Below are 16,079 nucleotides of genomic sequence, written 5' to 3' on the forward strand. Positions count from 1 at the left end.
TTGTGCCTTGGCAGGTCGTCTCCATCTGAAAGCGCAACGACTCGAATCTTGAAGTCGCTATACCAATCGGGATCATGACGGAGACCCCTTCCTCTGGCACGGCGACGCCAGTCGACCTTGAGAATGGCAACATTAAAATTCGAAAGCGACTCACAGTGACGTTCCGCGACGTCAATGTTCGGGTAGCAGCCCCAGATGTAGCTCTAGGGTCGACGCTATTATCAGAGATGGACCCTCGTCAGCTCGGCGACGTGCTCAAGCAAAGCGCACGCCCGAAAAGAGTAAGATAAAAAAAATCCATTTTGATGAGAAACAGGAATGACCATGTCTGACAATGAATAGACGATCTTGAAAGACGTTTCGGGTCAGGTCAGACCGGGTGAAATGGTAAGCACCGCTGCTCCGAAGTATCCATGGATGGATGCATTGATTACTGACCAGAACAGCTTCTCGTTCTGGGTCGTCCTGGATCTGGATGTACATCCCTGCTGCGAGTGCTTTCAAACGATCGGGAGACTTTCGACGAAGTGACCGGAGAGACTCGATATGGAAGTATGGACCACAAGGCTGCGAAGCACTTCCGCCAGCAAATCATGTTCAACAATGAAGGTATTTGAAGCCTTCAACCTAAGCCTTCATCCACGGGATACTCATCCAAGGAATTGCAGACGATGTGCACTTCCCTACACTCACTGTCAACCGAACAATGAAATTCGCCCTTCGCAACAAAGTCCCCAACGAACGACCAGACGAGCTAGCGAGTCGCGAAGATTTTGTACAGAGTCAGCGCAATCAAATCCTTGAGTCACTCGGCATCGGCCACACTAAGAAGACATTGGTCGGAAATGAATTCATTCGCGGAGTGTCTGGCGGCGAGCGCAAGCGTGTCTCCTTGGCCGAGGTTCTGGCTGGACAGGTGAGCAGAGTCTCGAGTTCTTCTCTGACCAGTGACACAGTCTAATACTCCACGCCATACAGAGCCCTGTTCAGATGTGGGATAACCCAACGCGCGGCTTGGACTCGAAGGCTGCCGTGGAATTCGCTCGAATGTTGCGACGCGAAGCAGACGAGAACCAGAAGACGATGATCGCGACGACCTATCAGGCGGGTAATGGGATTTTCGACCAGTTCGATAAGGTGCTCGTTCTAGCCGACGGCAGAGCCATCTACTATGGCCCGCAGCATCTGGCTAGAGGATATTTTGAAGAAATGGGCTTCGATTGTCCCAAGGGCGCCAATATCGCTGACTATCTCACTTCAGTCACAGTTCTGACAGAGCGAATCGTTCGCCCGGGATGGGAAGAGAAGGTTCCAATGACCCCCGAGGAATTTGAAAGGCATTATCACAACAGCACCATTTACAAGAATCAGATTGATTCCATTGAGCCACCGGAGAAGCTATCCTACGAGACGGAGGATCTCAAGCTCGCCGTCGTGAGCGAAAAACGAAAGCAGCATCTCCCTCGCAAGAACAGCCCTTACACCACGAGCCTCTGGAATCAAATCGGATCGTGCACTCTCCGACAATTACAGATCATGTGGGGAGACAAATTCTCCTTGGTTGTCAAAGTGTGCTCGGCCATCATTCAGGCGCTGGTGTGCGGCTCGTTGTTCTACAATCTTCCCGAGGACAGCTCCTCCATCTTCATGCGTCCCGGTGTACTATTCTTCCCTGTTCTCTACTTCCTGCTCGAGTCTATGTCCGAGACAACCGCTTCATTCATGGGCCGTCCGATTCTTTCCCGCCAAAAGCGATTTGGATTCTACCGCCCGACCGCATTCTGCATTGCCAACGCCATTACAGATATTCCGGTTGTCATCATCCAGGTGACTTGCTTCTCGCTGATTCTGTATTTCATGTCTGCTCTGCAGATGAACGCGGGCCGTTTCTTCACCTTCTGGATCATCATCATTGCACAGACCCTATGTTTCATCCAGCTCTTCCGAGCCGTCGGTGCCGTTTGCAAGAAATTCGGCAATGCGTCCAAGATTTCTGGCCTGTTGTCGACTGTTTTCTTCGTCTATGGAGGTTAGTTTGGCTATATTATGGCGGGTGAATCTCACTAACTCGACTTCAACAGGCTATCTGATCCCGTTCCATAAGATGCATGTGTGGTTCCGGTGGATTTTCTACCTGAACCCCGGCGCATACGCGTTCGAAGCGTTGATGGCGAACGAATTCGTGGGTCGCGAGTTCGAGTGTATTGAGCCCGACTACGTTCCCTATGGCCAAGGATACCCAGCCTCTGCATCGCCACACCGGGGGTGTTCCGTTCTCGGCAGCAATGATCAAGGTATTATCGATGGTGCAGCCTACATTCGAGAGCAGTACAGCTACTCCGTTCACCACATTTGGCGAAGCTTTGGAATTCTCGTGGGTTTCTGGGCGTTTTTCATTTTCCTCACGTCGGTGGGATTTGAACTACGGAATAGCCAGAGTGGTTCTTCCATGCTCCTGTACAAGCGTGGCAGCAATCAGAAAAAAGAGACGGACGAGGAAAGGAGTCCGGCAACTCGACAGCCCGTCGATGCGGGTGCACTTATGGGTTCAGTCAAGCAGTCGACCTTTACCTGGAACAATCTGGACTACCATGTTCCATTTCATGGGGAGAAGAAGCAGTTGTTGGACAAAGTCTTTGGATTTGTCAAGCCAGGCAGTCTAGTCGCTCTGATGGGAGCTTCTGGGGCCGGAAAGACAACGTGAGTGACCGCGATCGTGACAATATCTTTTACAGAATGCTGATCATTGGAATGTACTTCAGGTTACTGGATGTTCTAGCCCAGCGTAAGGATTCTGGGGAGATCTATGGGTCCATCCTGATTGACGGCCGGCCTCAGGGCATCAGCTTCCAGAGAACGACCGGCTATTGTGAGCAGCTTGACGTTCATGAGGCAACAGCGACTGTCAAGGAGGCCCTCATCTTTTCAGCGGTTCTCCGACAATCGTCAACGGTACCCTATGAAGAGAAGCTTGCCTACGTTGATCACATCATCAGTCTCTTGGAGCTTAGCGACATCAGCGACGCCCTGATTGGAGGTAGACATACCATGAACAACCACATCCAGATCAAACAAGGCTAACTATTTGTTTTAGAGCCTGGCGCGGGTCTCAGCATTGAGCAGCGAAAGCGCGTAACCCTAGGTGTTGAGCTTGTGGCAAAGCCCACTTTGCTTTTCCTGGATGAACCTACCTCGGGGCTTGATGGCCAAAGTGCATTCAACATTGTTCGCTTCCTGCGAAAGTTGGTAGACGGAGGCCAGGCTGTGTTGGTAAGTATTGAAGATGATAATTACTCAACCTGGCACTGGACACTAATCGCTGAAAGTGTACTATCCATCAACCCTCTGCGGTACTATTTGATGCATTCGATGGCCTCCTTCTGCTCGCCAAGGGCGGTAAGATGACCTACTTTGGAGAGAGTAAGGACCCTGCAATATTTTACTTGTACGTCCAAGGGTGCTAATGGTACAAACTCTAGCCGGCAAGGAGTCAAACACGATTCTGGACTATTTCGCTCGCAATGGCGCCCCGTGTCCGCCAGATGCCAATCCAGCAGAACATATCATCGATGTTGTACAGGGAAGTACAACCGAAAAGGTCGATTGGGTCGAGGTCTGGAACCACTCGGATGAGCGTAAACGAGCGCTCGAAGAGCTGGAGGCCTTGAACGAGGCCGGTCGAGCCGATCCTAATTATGTGGAAGATACCGCCGACTATGCTACTTCTCATTGGTTCCAGTTCAAGATGGTCACCAAGCGTCTGACCATCCAGATCTGGCGCTCTCCGGTCAGTCCTGAGAATCATATATACCCAGTTTTCTAATAACAAGCTGACCTAGATCCAGGATTACATGTGGAACAAGATCATCCTGCATATTTTCGCAGCTCTCTTCAGTGGTTTTACCTTCTGGAAGATTGGTGATGGGACTTTTGATCTCCAGCTGCGACTCTTTGTCATCTTCAACTTCATCTTTGTCGCTCCCGGTTGCATTAACCAGATGCAGCCCTTCTTCTTACACAACCGCGACATCTTTGAAACCCGCGAAAAGAAGGTTTGTTGATCTATTTCTCCTTGATGGTCTAGCAAGTAGACTAATCCCGGGACTCTACAGTCCAAAACCTACCACTGGATCGCGTTCATCGGAGCTCAGGCCGTCACCGAAATTCCATACCTTATCATCTGCGCCACACTTTATTTCCTATGCTTCTACTTCACGGCGGGATTCCAGACGACACCAAGCATCTCCGGCCACTTCTACCTCCAGATGATCTGTATGTGTCTTCGTTTTCTCTGTCGAGATGACAGACGCTTATCATGAATGTATAGTCTATGAGTTCCTTTACACTTCGATTGGCCAGGCCATTGCGGCGTATGCGCCCAATGAGTACTTTGCGGCTGTGATGAACCCGGTCTTGATCGGAGCTGGTCTGATCAGTTTCTGTGGCGTTGTCGTTCCATACAGTCAGATGCAGCCCTTTTGGCGGTACTGGATCTACTACCTTGACCCATTCACCTACCTGGTGGGCGGTCTTCTCGGCGAAGTGCTGTGGGAGGTTCAGGTGAAGTGCGAACCATCCGAATGGATCACTTTCGATGCCCCATCTGGACAGACCTGTGGGGAATACATGCATGACTTCCTGACGTCGCACACGGGCTACTTGCAGAATAATTCCACGACCAGCTGCTCGTTCTGCCAGTACTCCATGGGATCTGACTATGCGAAGTCTTTCAATCTGCGCGAGAAGTATTATTCTTGGAGAGATGTGAGTTCAAACAGTTGCTTATTTGGATTGTCACTTACTGACTTTGGCTTAGACTGGCATAACTGCCCTGTTTTGCATCACATCGTATGCTCTGGTGTTCTTGATGATGAAACTGCGGAGCAAGAAGACGAAGAGCGCTCGTTCTGAGTAACGCCGGCGAGAACTGAGACTGGAGAGAAATTTCGAGCATATCTAGGTACTGTCACGAATTGGAATCGGTGATTCCATTTTGTTGGATACATCCTATTGGGCATTCTGGTGCACAGCTTGTTTTCCGGCTGTTACAGCATACATACACTTTCTAGTTATAGAGTTTCAAATAGACTTGTGTATTCTGATTTACGTTGGACCTTTCTCGCCGTAATATGAAGATACATACCTCTGGTAATAACTTCTGATTTGTCTCACTTCGCTATACAAGAAATGCATTTAAAAATTTTGGAGTGAAGGCTTCTAGCTATCTCGCGGACTTTCAAAATTGAAACACACCTGAGTTGTATGATAGGCGTGAGATCACGGATAAAAGTCTTCCATTTGTTTACAGTGGAAGAGTTGCTAGTCAGGAATCAGCATGAAGCTCCCTCTACACCCCAAGTCCCACATAGAATCATCCTCAGAAAGTGGCGTCTGCCAGGTTGGTATCAAAGTGAGCATCGATGAAGGGCACGATAGCAGAACCAAAGTCCGTGGTATCAAGCGCAGTCTGTGCGAGCTCTGGGAGTGATTCCCATGCAACCAACGGCTGAGTACCCCCCACGGTACTGGTTAGGCCACACTGGTGATCCACAGGCCAGATGCTGTAGTATTTGATCAACGGCGTCGAGCCGTCGAGAGTATATGCATCCGTGCTGCAATCCCAGCCACCATGAGCAGAAGGGCACACCGCGACAATGTTATCGGCAGTTGTGCTCGTGGAATCCGACAACCAGACAACCACACCCTCCCAGTCATGACGATGGCCCAGGCCATCAGAGGGTTCGTCTTTGGGGAAATACCACGCGTACATCAGGGCATAGTAATCGCCCGACGTGGCGCCGCGCACATAGACCTGACCAGTGCTGCTGCTGCAGTCCCCATCAGAAGCGCCTGTCGTAGCCAAGCCGGCGCTGAGGAAAGAAGTCAGGTTTGGACAGTCGATCCAAGCGATCATCGTGGGCCTTACTTGGTGTCTCCCTCCGCGTCCACAGCTGGAAACGGAACACAGCCATTCACGACATACAAGTCGGGCTGATACGCCAGATAGACCTCACCCGTTGTCCCCGAAGGCACAGTCTGGTTGAAGCCCACGATCTCATCGGAGGCAATCGCTCCTCGACGGGTGAAGGCGAGAGCAGTGCTCATGGCCGGCAGAGATGAGAAGGCGACGAGGCTGGTCAAAAATTGGAAGGCCATCATTAGGAGTGCAGATGACTGGTAGTAATCTGCCAAAGAGAACGGGTTGAGTTATGCAGTGCTTCCTTTTATACTCAGTCGGGAGGTCGGGCTCCCGTCGGTCAACGCGGGTTCAGGGAGCAGTCTTCGCCAGCCGATGCGTAAATTGTGGTTCTGCACGTTCGGAGGATGTTCCTGGTTGGGAAACGGCCTTCAGACCGAAAGGAGAATGGCGGCCAGGGCGCTCCACTTGGTGATAGACGCCGGAGCTGTTGCAACCCTCGTGGCTGCTGCTTCATGCTTGATTCGTTTCTGGGGGTTGCATCCAAGCTGGAGGATTGACTAGCGCTCCACTTAGATATATGCACCCCAGGGGCGTAGTGCTCGGTCTTCTCGCCTAGAGCGACTAGCGCCTGCAGCTTTCGGGTTTTGTATAGAATATATTGTGCGGGCTTGTGTGGTTCGTCTCAGCGGCGACTACTTTCCTACCGGGGTCGCAAGGAATTTTTGCAGCAGGTACATCAGGCAGAAGTGCTCGACATAGCTACTTCTCACCGTGTAGTTACCATGTAGATACCCATGTATTTACATGGCCAGGTAAATATATCTGTGAATATCCTTCAGAATAAATGCGAAATAGGATGCGAAACACAGTGAGAAGATCAACGTACTGATCGCAAAATTTCTGTAGATCCCTGGTAGGTGTCCGCGCAGGTATCTTTTCACCCATCAAGAGACAGGTGAGCAGGCCGTTCCATTTCTGTAGGACTACTTGGCGTTGGCATCGGCCTTCGACGACATAGGAGAAGTCCTCGGCTTTAGCGTGTTGTAACCAGACTTTTGAGTGGGTGGTGTATGTAAGGGTTATATGGCATTGATCAACATACACGAGCACAAACACTGGAAGCGAGCCGGCACTTTCATTGCAATCGATCCAACCGGAAATCAATCAACCCCAAAACATCACATTCCTGAGTCTAGACAGCAGTCGGGACACATTGATAGTAAAACGGGTTCATAGAACTGCAAGCCGCCAGCGTGTTGCAAGCAGTTGCACCAGTCCAGTTAGTCCCGCCACATTGCCCATATACCGATTGAGTGGAGCTTGCGTCGACCGAAGTACGGCTGCCACGGCTAGCAACCGTCATTAGAGTAGACGTGGCGATGACCCGAGTGGCTGTCTGGCTGGTAGCAGGCGTATTGGCAATGAAAGTGGCCGTCGAAGCCGTCGAAGTAGGCAACAGAGTCGACGTTTCCGAGCTGGTTGTTTCCGAGCTGGTTGTTTCCGAGCCAGAGCTGGCAGCAGCGGTTGCAGCACCCGATCCCGTTACCGGAGTTCCAGATGCAGTGGCACTGGAGGAAGACTGGGTAATGGACACCGCACCGCTATACAGAGTGGGACCCGGAACCTGGTAAGTCGAGAGCGAAGCGTAGATGTTGACCACGATACCCGCGCCGGTCGGGCTATACAGCTCGGTGCCCAGCACACCCGATGGCGAGGCAGTGCCCGAGCCGGTCACTTGGAGGTTGAAGCATTGGGGATAGTTCTGCGCACCATCCTCTTCGCCTGCGCTGTGCAGAGCAATAATCTCATTCCGCAGCACGTAGTAGCCCGGGGCCAGGGTCAGAGGGATTTCCACAAGCCAGCTATTGTTGTTGGCAATCAACTGATCGTCGCCCCATGTGCCAGGCACATCGCTGTCATCGATGAGCCCCACGCCGGAAATCTTGAAGAATTCGAGAGTGGTCTTGTCCACCGTCTCGCACGAGTCGCCGCAATTGGCGAGATATGTGATCACCGGTCCGTGGTGGCTGCTTGGCCAGCTGGTCCATTGCACGTTGACCTTGTCGCCTGCAGCCACCGGTGCATGTCCCCTGGCATTGGTAGCATTCTCATGGCAGATGATATCGGAGGAATTGTACTGATCTACGGGAGTCGTCAGCGGAAGCTCCATGGACACGCAGGGACAACGTACCAGGCGTGATGAAGCCGTTGCCTGTATTCGGGGTTCCCCATGCCACCACTATCGGCGGATCCGTCTCATAAGGGTAGGAATCGATGTCCCATCCGGCATAGGAAAGCCCATTGATGACGATGTTGGTGACATGACCATGTCCGGCCACCAGGGGAACCAGCAGCAAGGGCACAACGAACCACAGCATCTTTACCGGCAAAGATGAATTCGGTCCAAAAGGTGATGTCCAAAGAAAAGATCAGATCACTGTCAGGTCAAGAACAAGCGGGAGTGTAGTTCCTGCTCTCTCGTCTTCATCCTTGGATGGACAGAGGCCTATTTATGCCCGTCACTCAGCCTGTATAACAGCTCGACGTCGCGCCAGAACACTCTTTCAGGGCGACGCCACTGGCGGATAGCCTGGTCTGCGTCCAGATGGGGACATGGCGAAGACCGAGCAATAAACCTGCAACGTGAGATGAATGACTGAGAAGATCCAGCCACCGGAAAAATAGCGAAGCGAAACCCTGGCGTAGGCGCTTCGCACACTACCGTGTTTCGCAGGAATCATCTCCCGACGCGCCGGGTCGATCGCGAGCCGCTTTGAGTCGAAGGCGGAGCTCATCGACGCCCCCAAATTCATCCCAACTCACCCAAAACCCACCATTGCCCATACTACAGCCAGAGAACGCAGCGCCGGCGTTGCGCCACGATTACTACGCCATGTCTTCACCGGGTCCGTCCGAGCAGGATTACCCTCCAGATCTCAGCGAGGAGCGGCTGCTCTCCTTGGTCGCGCATATCAAGGTACTCGCTTGCCGGGTCTACGAACGCACCAGAGATGACGCCGTTAACCGCGCGCGCAGGACTGGCAAATTAATCATGGATCGCTGCTGAAACTCGTTCGATCAGAGACCGAGAATAGCGTTCTGTCGCAGCCAGTGGGCGTCAGTGTCAGTATCGCCTTGCCATCGGGAGTTGCGGGCTGTGGTCGTTTAACATTCCACCGCGATCCAGTGCTTTCCGACGCTGTTCCCACGCGCGCGATTCCAGCAAGCACTTGAGCTCCAGCATATCTATAACAAGCTGTACTGCTCCGTCGCCGAAGATGAAGAGTGGATCTATAGTGCTCTCCAAGACCTCATCCTGGTCGAACCGCTGGCGGCTGCGCTGTGGAGTATTTATGAAGCGGCCAAGGAAGCAGGACTGCCGTCGCGCAACCATATATCGGTTGGAATCTTTCGCTCAGACTACATGCTTCACACGGGTGATATGAGCTCCGTGGACTCCTCGGACTCGCCCCGGTCTCTATCCGAAACGACTTTGAAACAGGTCGAGCTGAACACGTTCTCCTGCGCTGGCGCCACGCATGCGAACAAAGTCGTAGACATGCATCGGTACCTGGCACGAAGTGGGGTGTATGATGTCGGAAACACGTCCTTTGATCTCACATCGCTGCCAGCCAATAATAACATTGATTCCCTTGCCTCCTGTCTCAGTCTGGCGCACGATACCTACGGCCCTCCAAAGTCCGGTCTTGCCAAGCAGACCGCAGTGCTATTCATTGTCCAGCCGAATAATGTCTGTCACGGAGTTCCTGCCCCAAAGATGTCACGTAGGAAAGACAAGGACAGCGCTCACGCAAGAGACAGTTCAATATCGCCGACGAGCGGCCGATTGAGTATGCGCTTTGGAATCGGCCGGACCCCGTACCAGCTTATCGCCTGGAGTTTCACTCGGTGCTCGAACACACTCGTCTCGCTGAATCCCGGGCGCTGCTCTTCCAGCCTCCCTGGCTCGCATCGACCACTCCCGTGGAAATCTCGGTGGTGTACCTGCGTGCCGGGTACGAGGCCGATGAGTATGACCCTGCCGGCTGGGAAGCGCGGCTTCGGCTGGAGATGTCCACTGCGATCAAATGCCCGTCGATCCTGTCGCATCTGTCCACTTTCAAGAAAATCCAGCAAGCGCTGACCGTCCCCGGCGCCCTGGAACGTTTCCTCTCCGACTCAGAAGCGGCCGCCGTCCGGGACACCTTTGTCCCGCTTCACCCATTGGACGAGTCGAAAGCGGGCCGGCATGCTCGCGATCTGGCCTGCGATCTCGAACGCTCTGACAAGTACATTCTCAAGCCATCTCTCGAAGGCGGTGGGCATAACATCTACGGCCACGAGATTCCCCCGTTCTTGCGATCGATTCCCGAGCACCAGTGGTCCGCCTATATCCTGATGGAGCGGATCCAACCACCTCTGCTGACGAATCTCCTGATGGGGCCGGCGGGTATCGAGGGTGGCGAAGTGGTCTCGGAGCTGGGCATTGTTGGATGCTGCCTGTGGGAGAGATCCTCGTCGCCCGACCGTCGCTGCGACTTGCTTCACAATGCCACGGCCGGCTGGACTTTCAAGACCAAGCACGCGGACGTGGATGAAATGAGCGTTGTGAAAGGGTATGGATGCTTTGATACGCCGCACTTGGTGGATGTGTAGCGACGGTTTCACCACGAGATTCGCTTCGTCGGGATTCTGGGGAGTCTTGTACCCTCGCAGAGTCCATCCTGCGTCATATACCTCCCCACGACAGCGCCTCTTGCTGGCCTTTTTTATCCTTGTTACACGCAGGGACTAAGGTGCGCCCTGCGAGTCCGTACCCACTAGGCACAAACTGACTTGCGGGTGGTAGTCAGTTGTCCCATAGCCCTAGTCGTTGCGCATATGCCACCGCCAAGTGGATCAAAGAGATCCTTCCTCTCATGAACACAGATGAGGCTGTCAATCAATAGAAAGAATGGGATGGAAATGACAAGCAACGTATAGCAATTGCCTCAACAGGCGCAGATCGAATCTTGGCCCCCAAACACTAAATCCTTGCATTGGGATTACCGAGATGGGTAATTCACCCAGGTACTTTGGTCGATATCTTGATCGCCCCAAAAAATAACTGGCTCAGGATCTGATTCCCGCTATATACGCAATCCGGCCCTCCGCCTTCTTGCTTTCCATTTCCATTCCATTGCCGTGGTCTCATGCACTTCTCCAAGCCGCCATGGTCACTGTGTCATGGACCTCCTACCTCTTGAACGCACTTTTCCTCTTGACTTTCTCTTCATGGGCGTTTCCCACCGACCACAGCCCGACAGAAGCATCGTCCAACGACCGTTCGCTCGTGGTCCGTGATGGTGTTCAGACATATTGCCAGGCCCGGGCGTGGGCAGCGAGCGATAGCGTTCTTCTTTACCCGCAAAGCCCGTCGGGGACCGACGTGGAAGAGCAGCCGCAAGTGGTGATCATAATGCTCCAAACCAGTGCTGGAGGAATCCTCTGTGTGATCGGCCCCGACGACTTCGGCAAGATGTGGTCGGACGGGCATTTTCGCCCGCCGTCCTTCCAGAGCCTGTTTAGCCAAGGAATGCGCGGTCCACACGGCCATCTTACTCTTGCTTTGAACCAGCTGAAAGAAATGCAAACAAGCGCCGATGCGGATAACTGCGGCGCGATGGGACCCTTCCAGATCTTTGCAGCGCAGATCGCGGCACCATCGAGAGAGGAAACGGTCTTAAATCGGGAGGAGCTCCTGACCAGGATTGCCAATTCGCTGTTGGTGGCGGCCGCGAATTCCGGCAATCCTGATCTAGCCGTGCCGATCTATTCGTTTCAATACACCTTGGCGCACTTGATGCAACGGTGGAAGGCAGCGATGAACCAAGTTGCGACGACGAGCGTCTGGATTGGGTTCCGGGGACTCTGGCCGAGTCAGCCGCGAGGAGACGTCGGGCATATCGAAATGCGAGGGGGCGAATCCTACGAGGACGACCGGGGTCTCCAACGCGTCGTGTTTCGATCGGGAACCCCCTACTACTCGGGGATGGCGGCCAAGTTGGTGCAATACGACACGAAGGAGTTGGATGCGCTGACCTGGGGAGACCTCGACTTGTGGGGATCTCGATACACCCCGAATGGAAAGACGCTCGAGCTCTCGGCGGCGCATCAAAGTCGATGCGAGTATGTGCCGTGGTCTCGGGCGGGCGCCCTCCTGGGATTCATGAATAACAATGGCGATTCGACATGGATCGCCCTCACCTCCATTGGCGCGGTGATGTGTTATTTCCCAGTGTTGAACCCTCGTAACTATAACACGGCTAACCTGCGAGCATATATTCTCGACCCACTTGCCAGTGCCTTCAAAGCCCTGGATGATCTACGAGACTCCAACACCGAGGCCATGACCATCTATGAGAATGAGATATGGTTCCACACAAACGTGAAGGGGCCAAAGCTTTCCAAGACGGTCGAGCACTTCATCTCGTCCCTTCGCACTGAACTGCCGGTGCGCCTTCAGGCAGAGGGGGTGCAGGTCGCGAAGTCGAATATCCCCCTGACCGAGTCCCACGCCGACAAGACGCTGATGCAAAAGCGCTTCGCCCCAAACTCTGAAACCGCCTGGATGGCCATCTACCAACAGCCGACTACGGGGGACACGAAACCACAAGTGTTGTTGATGAAGATGTTTGGGAAGAAAACCACGGTCCCAGAGGATTTGATAACCTTCGATTACGTCGCTGGGGGATGAGGCCAAACGGTGTCGCTTTGAACGGATTGGGGAGCATTCCTGCATGTACATAGCCATTGATCAAGATATCGAAAAGAAACCCACCATCCATCTCGTTTCCCGGAAGCTGGTTCAAGGACGGCGAGATATATATCGTTCCGTTACATCATGATCATATTAATCGGATCAAGGCTTGCGGTGAATCTCCGGTGATTCCAAGCCAAAGGAGAGTTCTCGCCTTGGCTTTGCAAGTGCCGACAAACGGACACGCCGGCGCAGGAAAGATGCAGCGCAATCGGCAGTAAAGACGAATCCCGGCGATCGACGATATAACCTCGTCTGGTCCACCGTCCTCCGCCATATGTTGCCTTGCTTTCCCCCCACGCCAAGCGACGCCGCGCATCTCCCATTGTCGGCTTTGGGACGGAAGAGCCAATCACCATTGCCGCATCTCGTCATCAAGGGCCTTTCCCCAGTTTCGCCCCCAGGTCTTGGCTGAGCGGCACGTCCTAGCCACGTTCAGCGGGATTTCTCCGAGTCTCGTGGATCGAGCGTCGATGACCTAGTCCGTCAGCCTCGGGCCATGGCGTGGTCTCTCCTGGAGGGGATGCCAAACTCATTCAATCGGGTCAGACAGGAAGAAACCGGAAGGGTCTGGTGCTATCTCCTCGGGAGAATATCGCTCGGCGTGGACGTGCGACTTCCCCCCTGTTCGAAGCGGGGAGGAGAGAAAAAGACCCGGTCATCACACGCGGCGCAGCGGTCGAATGAGAGCGTCGAACTTGTCGGGATCCAAGCTCTCTTGGTCCTGTTCCCCAGCCTTGGCCGTCCTGGCTGTCCCACCGATGGTCCATGGGGCCCTGACGTGCTCGAAACCCGGGGTGCATGGAGGAGTGTGGAGAGGACAGTGTCGGATGGAGAGATGGAGGACTGCCGCGTATGGATCAACCCCCGGTCACCCCGAGGCGATTGTCAGGACTCCATTTTTGACTCGCGTTCTCGAGCCTGAATGGATAGATTGGTGTATCGGTGTTCCCCGCGTGGTCCTAGGGTCCTCCAGGGTGGAATCGAATTGCGATTGCTATTAAAGCATCGCCCCGTGTGTTTCTTTTCATTCTACTTCCTCCCTCCTTTCCCTCTCTCTCTTCTCCACACTTGCACCATCGTCCATTTTAATCCTCCATCTCCAACTCATTCATCATGGCAGGCGGAGCCAAGAAGCCAGTCAATATCTTCCGCTTGAAGAACCTGGGCGAGCCCAAGGAGGTCTTCAACTGGAGACTCTGGTTTGCCGTCGTCTCCTTTGGCTTGATGGGCGCCGCGCGTGGGATCGACGAGGGCCTGATTTCCGGCGCTTTCAATTCCAAGGACTTCCAGCGCTATATCCACTACAGTTCGTACAGCGAGGTGGAACAAACCAACATCAAGGGTAATGTCTCGGCCATGGTGCAGATTGGATCTGTCGGCGGAGCTCTCTTGTGCGTACCTTTTTCCCAATCCTCCATCCTGCATCGTTTATCCTCCAGTCTGGTGCATGACTGATTCCCGATGTGCTGCATATAGTGCCTTTTTAGTGTGTGATCGAATCGGCCGGATCTGGGCCACTCGTCAACTCTGTCTCCTGTGGATAGTCGGCATCGCCATCTTCATGGGAAACAATGGCAGTCTGGGTGCGGTTTATGCCGGTCGGTTCATCGCTGGACTCGGCGTCGGCCAAACCGTGGTAGTGGCCCCGGTCTATCTCGCCGAGATTGTGAGTCTGGTCTTGCTGGACCTTGTATTTCTGACCGGCGTTAACCCAAAGATGCCAGGCTCCCGCTGCCATTCGAGGTCTTTGCACCTGCGTGTTCACCGGCTTCGTTTATCTGGGTGAGTATCTAGGTTCACTGGGGAAGATGGCAAATGATAGACCGACTAACCGTCCCCTCTCTAGGTATTGTACTGGCATATTTTGCCAACTACGGCTGTCAAGTGAATCTGGGAGACCACACGCACAACCGATGGGTAAGCGTCCTTCCTTCTCAGTCACGCAGGCACAAAAGAAACTGAATATGTACTGATCCTCATGTAGGAGGTCCCCACCAGTCTCCACATCATCTTCGCCGGTCTGATCTTCATCTTGTCCTTCTTGCAGTATGAGTCGCCCCGGTACCTCGTCAAGCAAGGCCAGATGGAACAGGCCATCACCAACCTCTCCCGCGTCCGCAATCTACCTCCGGACCACGACTACGTCGTTCGTGAGATCGCCGCCATCGAACATGCCCACGCGGCCGAGATGGAGGCAACCCACGGCTCCGGTCCGATCGGGGTCATCAAAGAGACATTCCTGGTCCCCTCGAACTTGTACCGTGTCTATCTCACCCTGATGGCGCAAATCCTGTCGCAATGGTCCGGGGCGGGCTCGATCACCGTCTACGCGACGGATCTGTTCAAGCTGCTGGGCATCACCGGGAACAACGAGAACCTCCTGGTGACCGCGATTTTTGGCATCATCAAGCTGACCGGGGCCGTGTTCTGCGCCCTTTTCCTCGTCGACGTCATCGGCCGCAAGCGCGCCCTGCTGCTCGGCATTGCCCTCCAGGCCATCTCGATGATCTACATCGCGGGCTTCCTGACCGCGGTGCCGGAGATGGGCGTGGTCGACAGCTTCAAGCTACCCGCCAACAAAAAGAGCGCCAGCGAAGGGGCCATCGCCATGATCTACATCTCGGGGCTGGGCTGGGCGCTGGGCTGGAACTCGATGCAGTACCTGCTAACCGCCGAGCTGTTCCCGCTGCGCATCCGAGCGCTGGCCACCTCGCTCGCCATGACGCTCCACTTTGCCAACCAGTACGGCAACTCCCGCGCGGTGCCCAACATGCTGCTCCCCGTGGCCGATGGCGGCATCAGCCCCAAGGGCACGTTCTGGTTCTTCGCCGCGGTCACCCTCCTCGGCGGCGTGTGGGTGTGGTTCAGCGTACCCGAGACGGCCGGCCGCACGCTCGAGAGTATGGACCGGCTGTTTGCGCTGCCCTGGTACCAGATCGGCCGCCATGGAAACCGGGACGCCGACGAGCAGGACCAAGTTGTGGACGAGAAGGTGGACATGTTCGCTGGACAGGGGACGGTCGAACATGTGGAAAGAAAGGACGCGCCGGGCCACGTGTAAAGAGGACGATTGATAATATCACCTACGGGCTTTGCTAGTAGGAAGGGACTGATGTGTTACGGATTTCTCGATGAATTTATGCCATGATCAGCAATATCCAGGTACAATATATGCAGTTGAACGAAGCTCGTTTTGGTCTGCAATAACTCCGCAAGACATATATCCTGGTGAGTAGTAGGTTGATACTCTCACCGTGTTAGACACCGAATATTGATAATTGGTTTCTCAAAGATATTCACCGAAATATTAACCTACCCATGTATCTATATAGGTAGCTATACAGGAAGAAGTAACTG

At 53.9% G+C, this 16,079-nt stretch overlaps 6 protein-coding genes across 6 annotated transcripts; 4 read left to right on the forward strand and 2 right to left on the reverse strand.

The window, feature by feature from the left end:
* Positions 1–74: 74 nt before the first annotated feature.
* Positions 75–4,915, forward strand: N7459_003799 (putative ABC multidrug transporter; the record flags this gene model as incomplete). The annotated part of the gene is made up of 14 exons (XM_056942983.1): positions 75–281; positions 343–387; positions 447–609; positions 669–916; positions 979–2,029; positions 2,082–2,700; positions 2,763–3,037; positions 3,095–3,270; positions 3,327–3,420; positions 3,480–3,787; positions 3,846–4,052; positions 4,113–4,272; positions 4,328–4,764; positions 4,817–4,915. The coding sequence occupies 14 exons, from the start codon at positions 75–77 to the stop codon at positions 4,913–4,915; spliced, it is 4,089 nt and encodes a 1,362-aa protein (XP_056799866.1).
* A 462-nt stretch (positions 4,916–5,377) lies between these two features.
* On the reverse strand, positions 5,378–6,159 carry N7459_003800 (NPP1 family protein; the record flags this gene model as incomplete). Its single annotated transcript, XM_056942984.1, has 2 exons — positions 5,378–5,870; positions 5,927–6,159. The coding sequence occupies 2 exons, from the start codon at positions 6,157–6,159 to the stop codon at positions 5,378–5,380; spliced, it is 726 nt and encodes a 241-aa protein (XP_056799867.1).
* Positions 6,160–7,112: 953 nt separating this feature from the next.
* On the reverse strand, positions 7,113–8,298 carry N7459_003801 (putative endo-1,4-beta-glucanase; the record flags this gene model as incomplete). Its single annotated transcript, XM_056942985.1, has 2 exons — positions 7,113–8,062; positions 8,112–8,298. The coding sequence occupies 2 exons, from the start codon at positions 8,296–8,298 to the stop codon at positions 7,113–7,115; spliced, it is 1,137 nt and encodes a 378-aa protein (XP_056799868.1).
* Positions 8,299–8,813: 515 nt separating this feature from the next.
* On the forward strand, positions 8,814–10,576 carry N7459_003802 (glutathione synthetase; the record flags this gene model as incomplete). The annotated part of the gene is made up of 4 exons (XM_056942986.1): positions 8,814–8,897; positions 8,957–9,043; positions 9,108–9,671; positions 9,743–10,576. 4 exons carry the CDS (start codon positions 8,814–8,816, stop codon positions 10,574–10,576), a joined length of 1,569 nt encoding a protein of 522 aa, XP_056799869.1.
* Positions 10,577–11,132: 556 nt separating this feature from the next.
* N7459_003803 (uncharacterized protein) lies at positions 11,133–12,656 on the forward strand (the record flags this gene model as incomplete). Its single annotated transcript, XM_056942987.1, has 1 exon — positions 11,133–12,656. The coding sequence occupies one exon, from the start codon at positions 11,133–11,135 to the stop codon at positions 12,654–12,656; it is 1,524 nt and encodes a 507-aa protein (XP_056799870.1).
* A 1,179-nt stretch (positions 12,657–13,835) lies between these two features.
* On the forward strand, positions 13,836–15,783 carry N7459_003804 (putative MFS quinate transporter; the record flags this gene model as incomplete). Its single annotated transcript, XM_056942988.1, has 5 exons — positions 13,836–14,113; positions 14,199–14,388; positions 14,447–14,504; positions 14,569–14,639; positions 14,707–15,783. The coding sequence occupies 5 exons, from the start codon at positions 13,836–13,838 to the stop codon at positions 15,781–15,783; spliced, it is 1,674 nt and encodes a 557-aa protein (XP_056799871.1).
* Between the last annotated feature and the right edge of the window lie 296 nt (positions 15,784–16,079).

The sequence above is a fragment of the Penicillium hispanicum genome, assembly GCF_028827665.1.
Source record: "Penicillium hispanicum strain IBT 35686 chromosome Unknown utg000004l_segment0_segment0, whole genome shotgun sequence".
In the NCBI taxonomy this organism is placed as follows: Eukaryota; Fungi; Ascomycota; class Eurotiomycetes; order Eurotiales; family Aspergillaceae; genus Penicillium; species Penicillium hispanicum.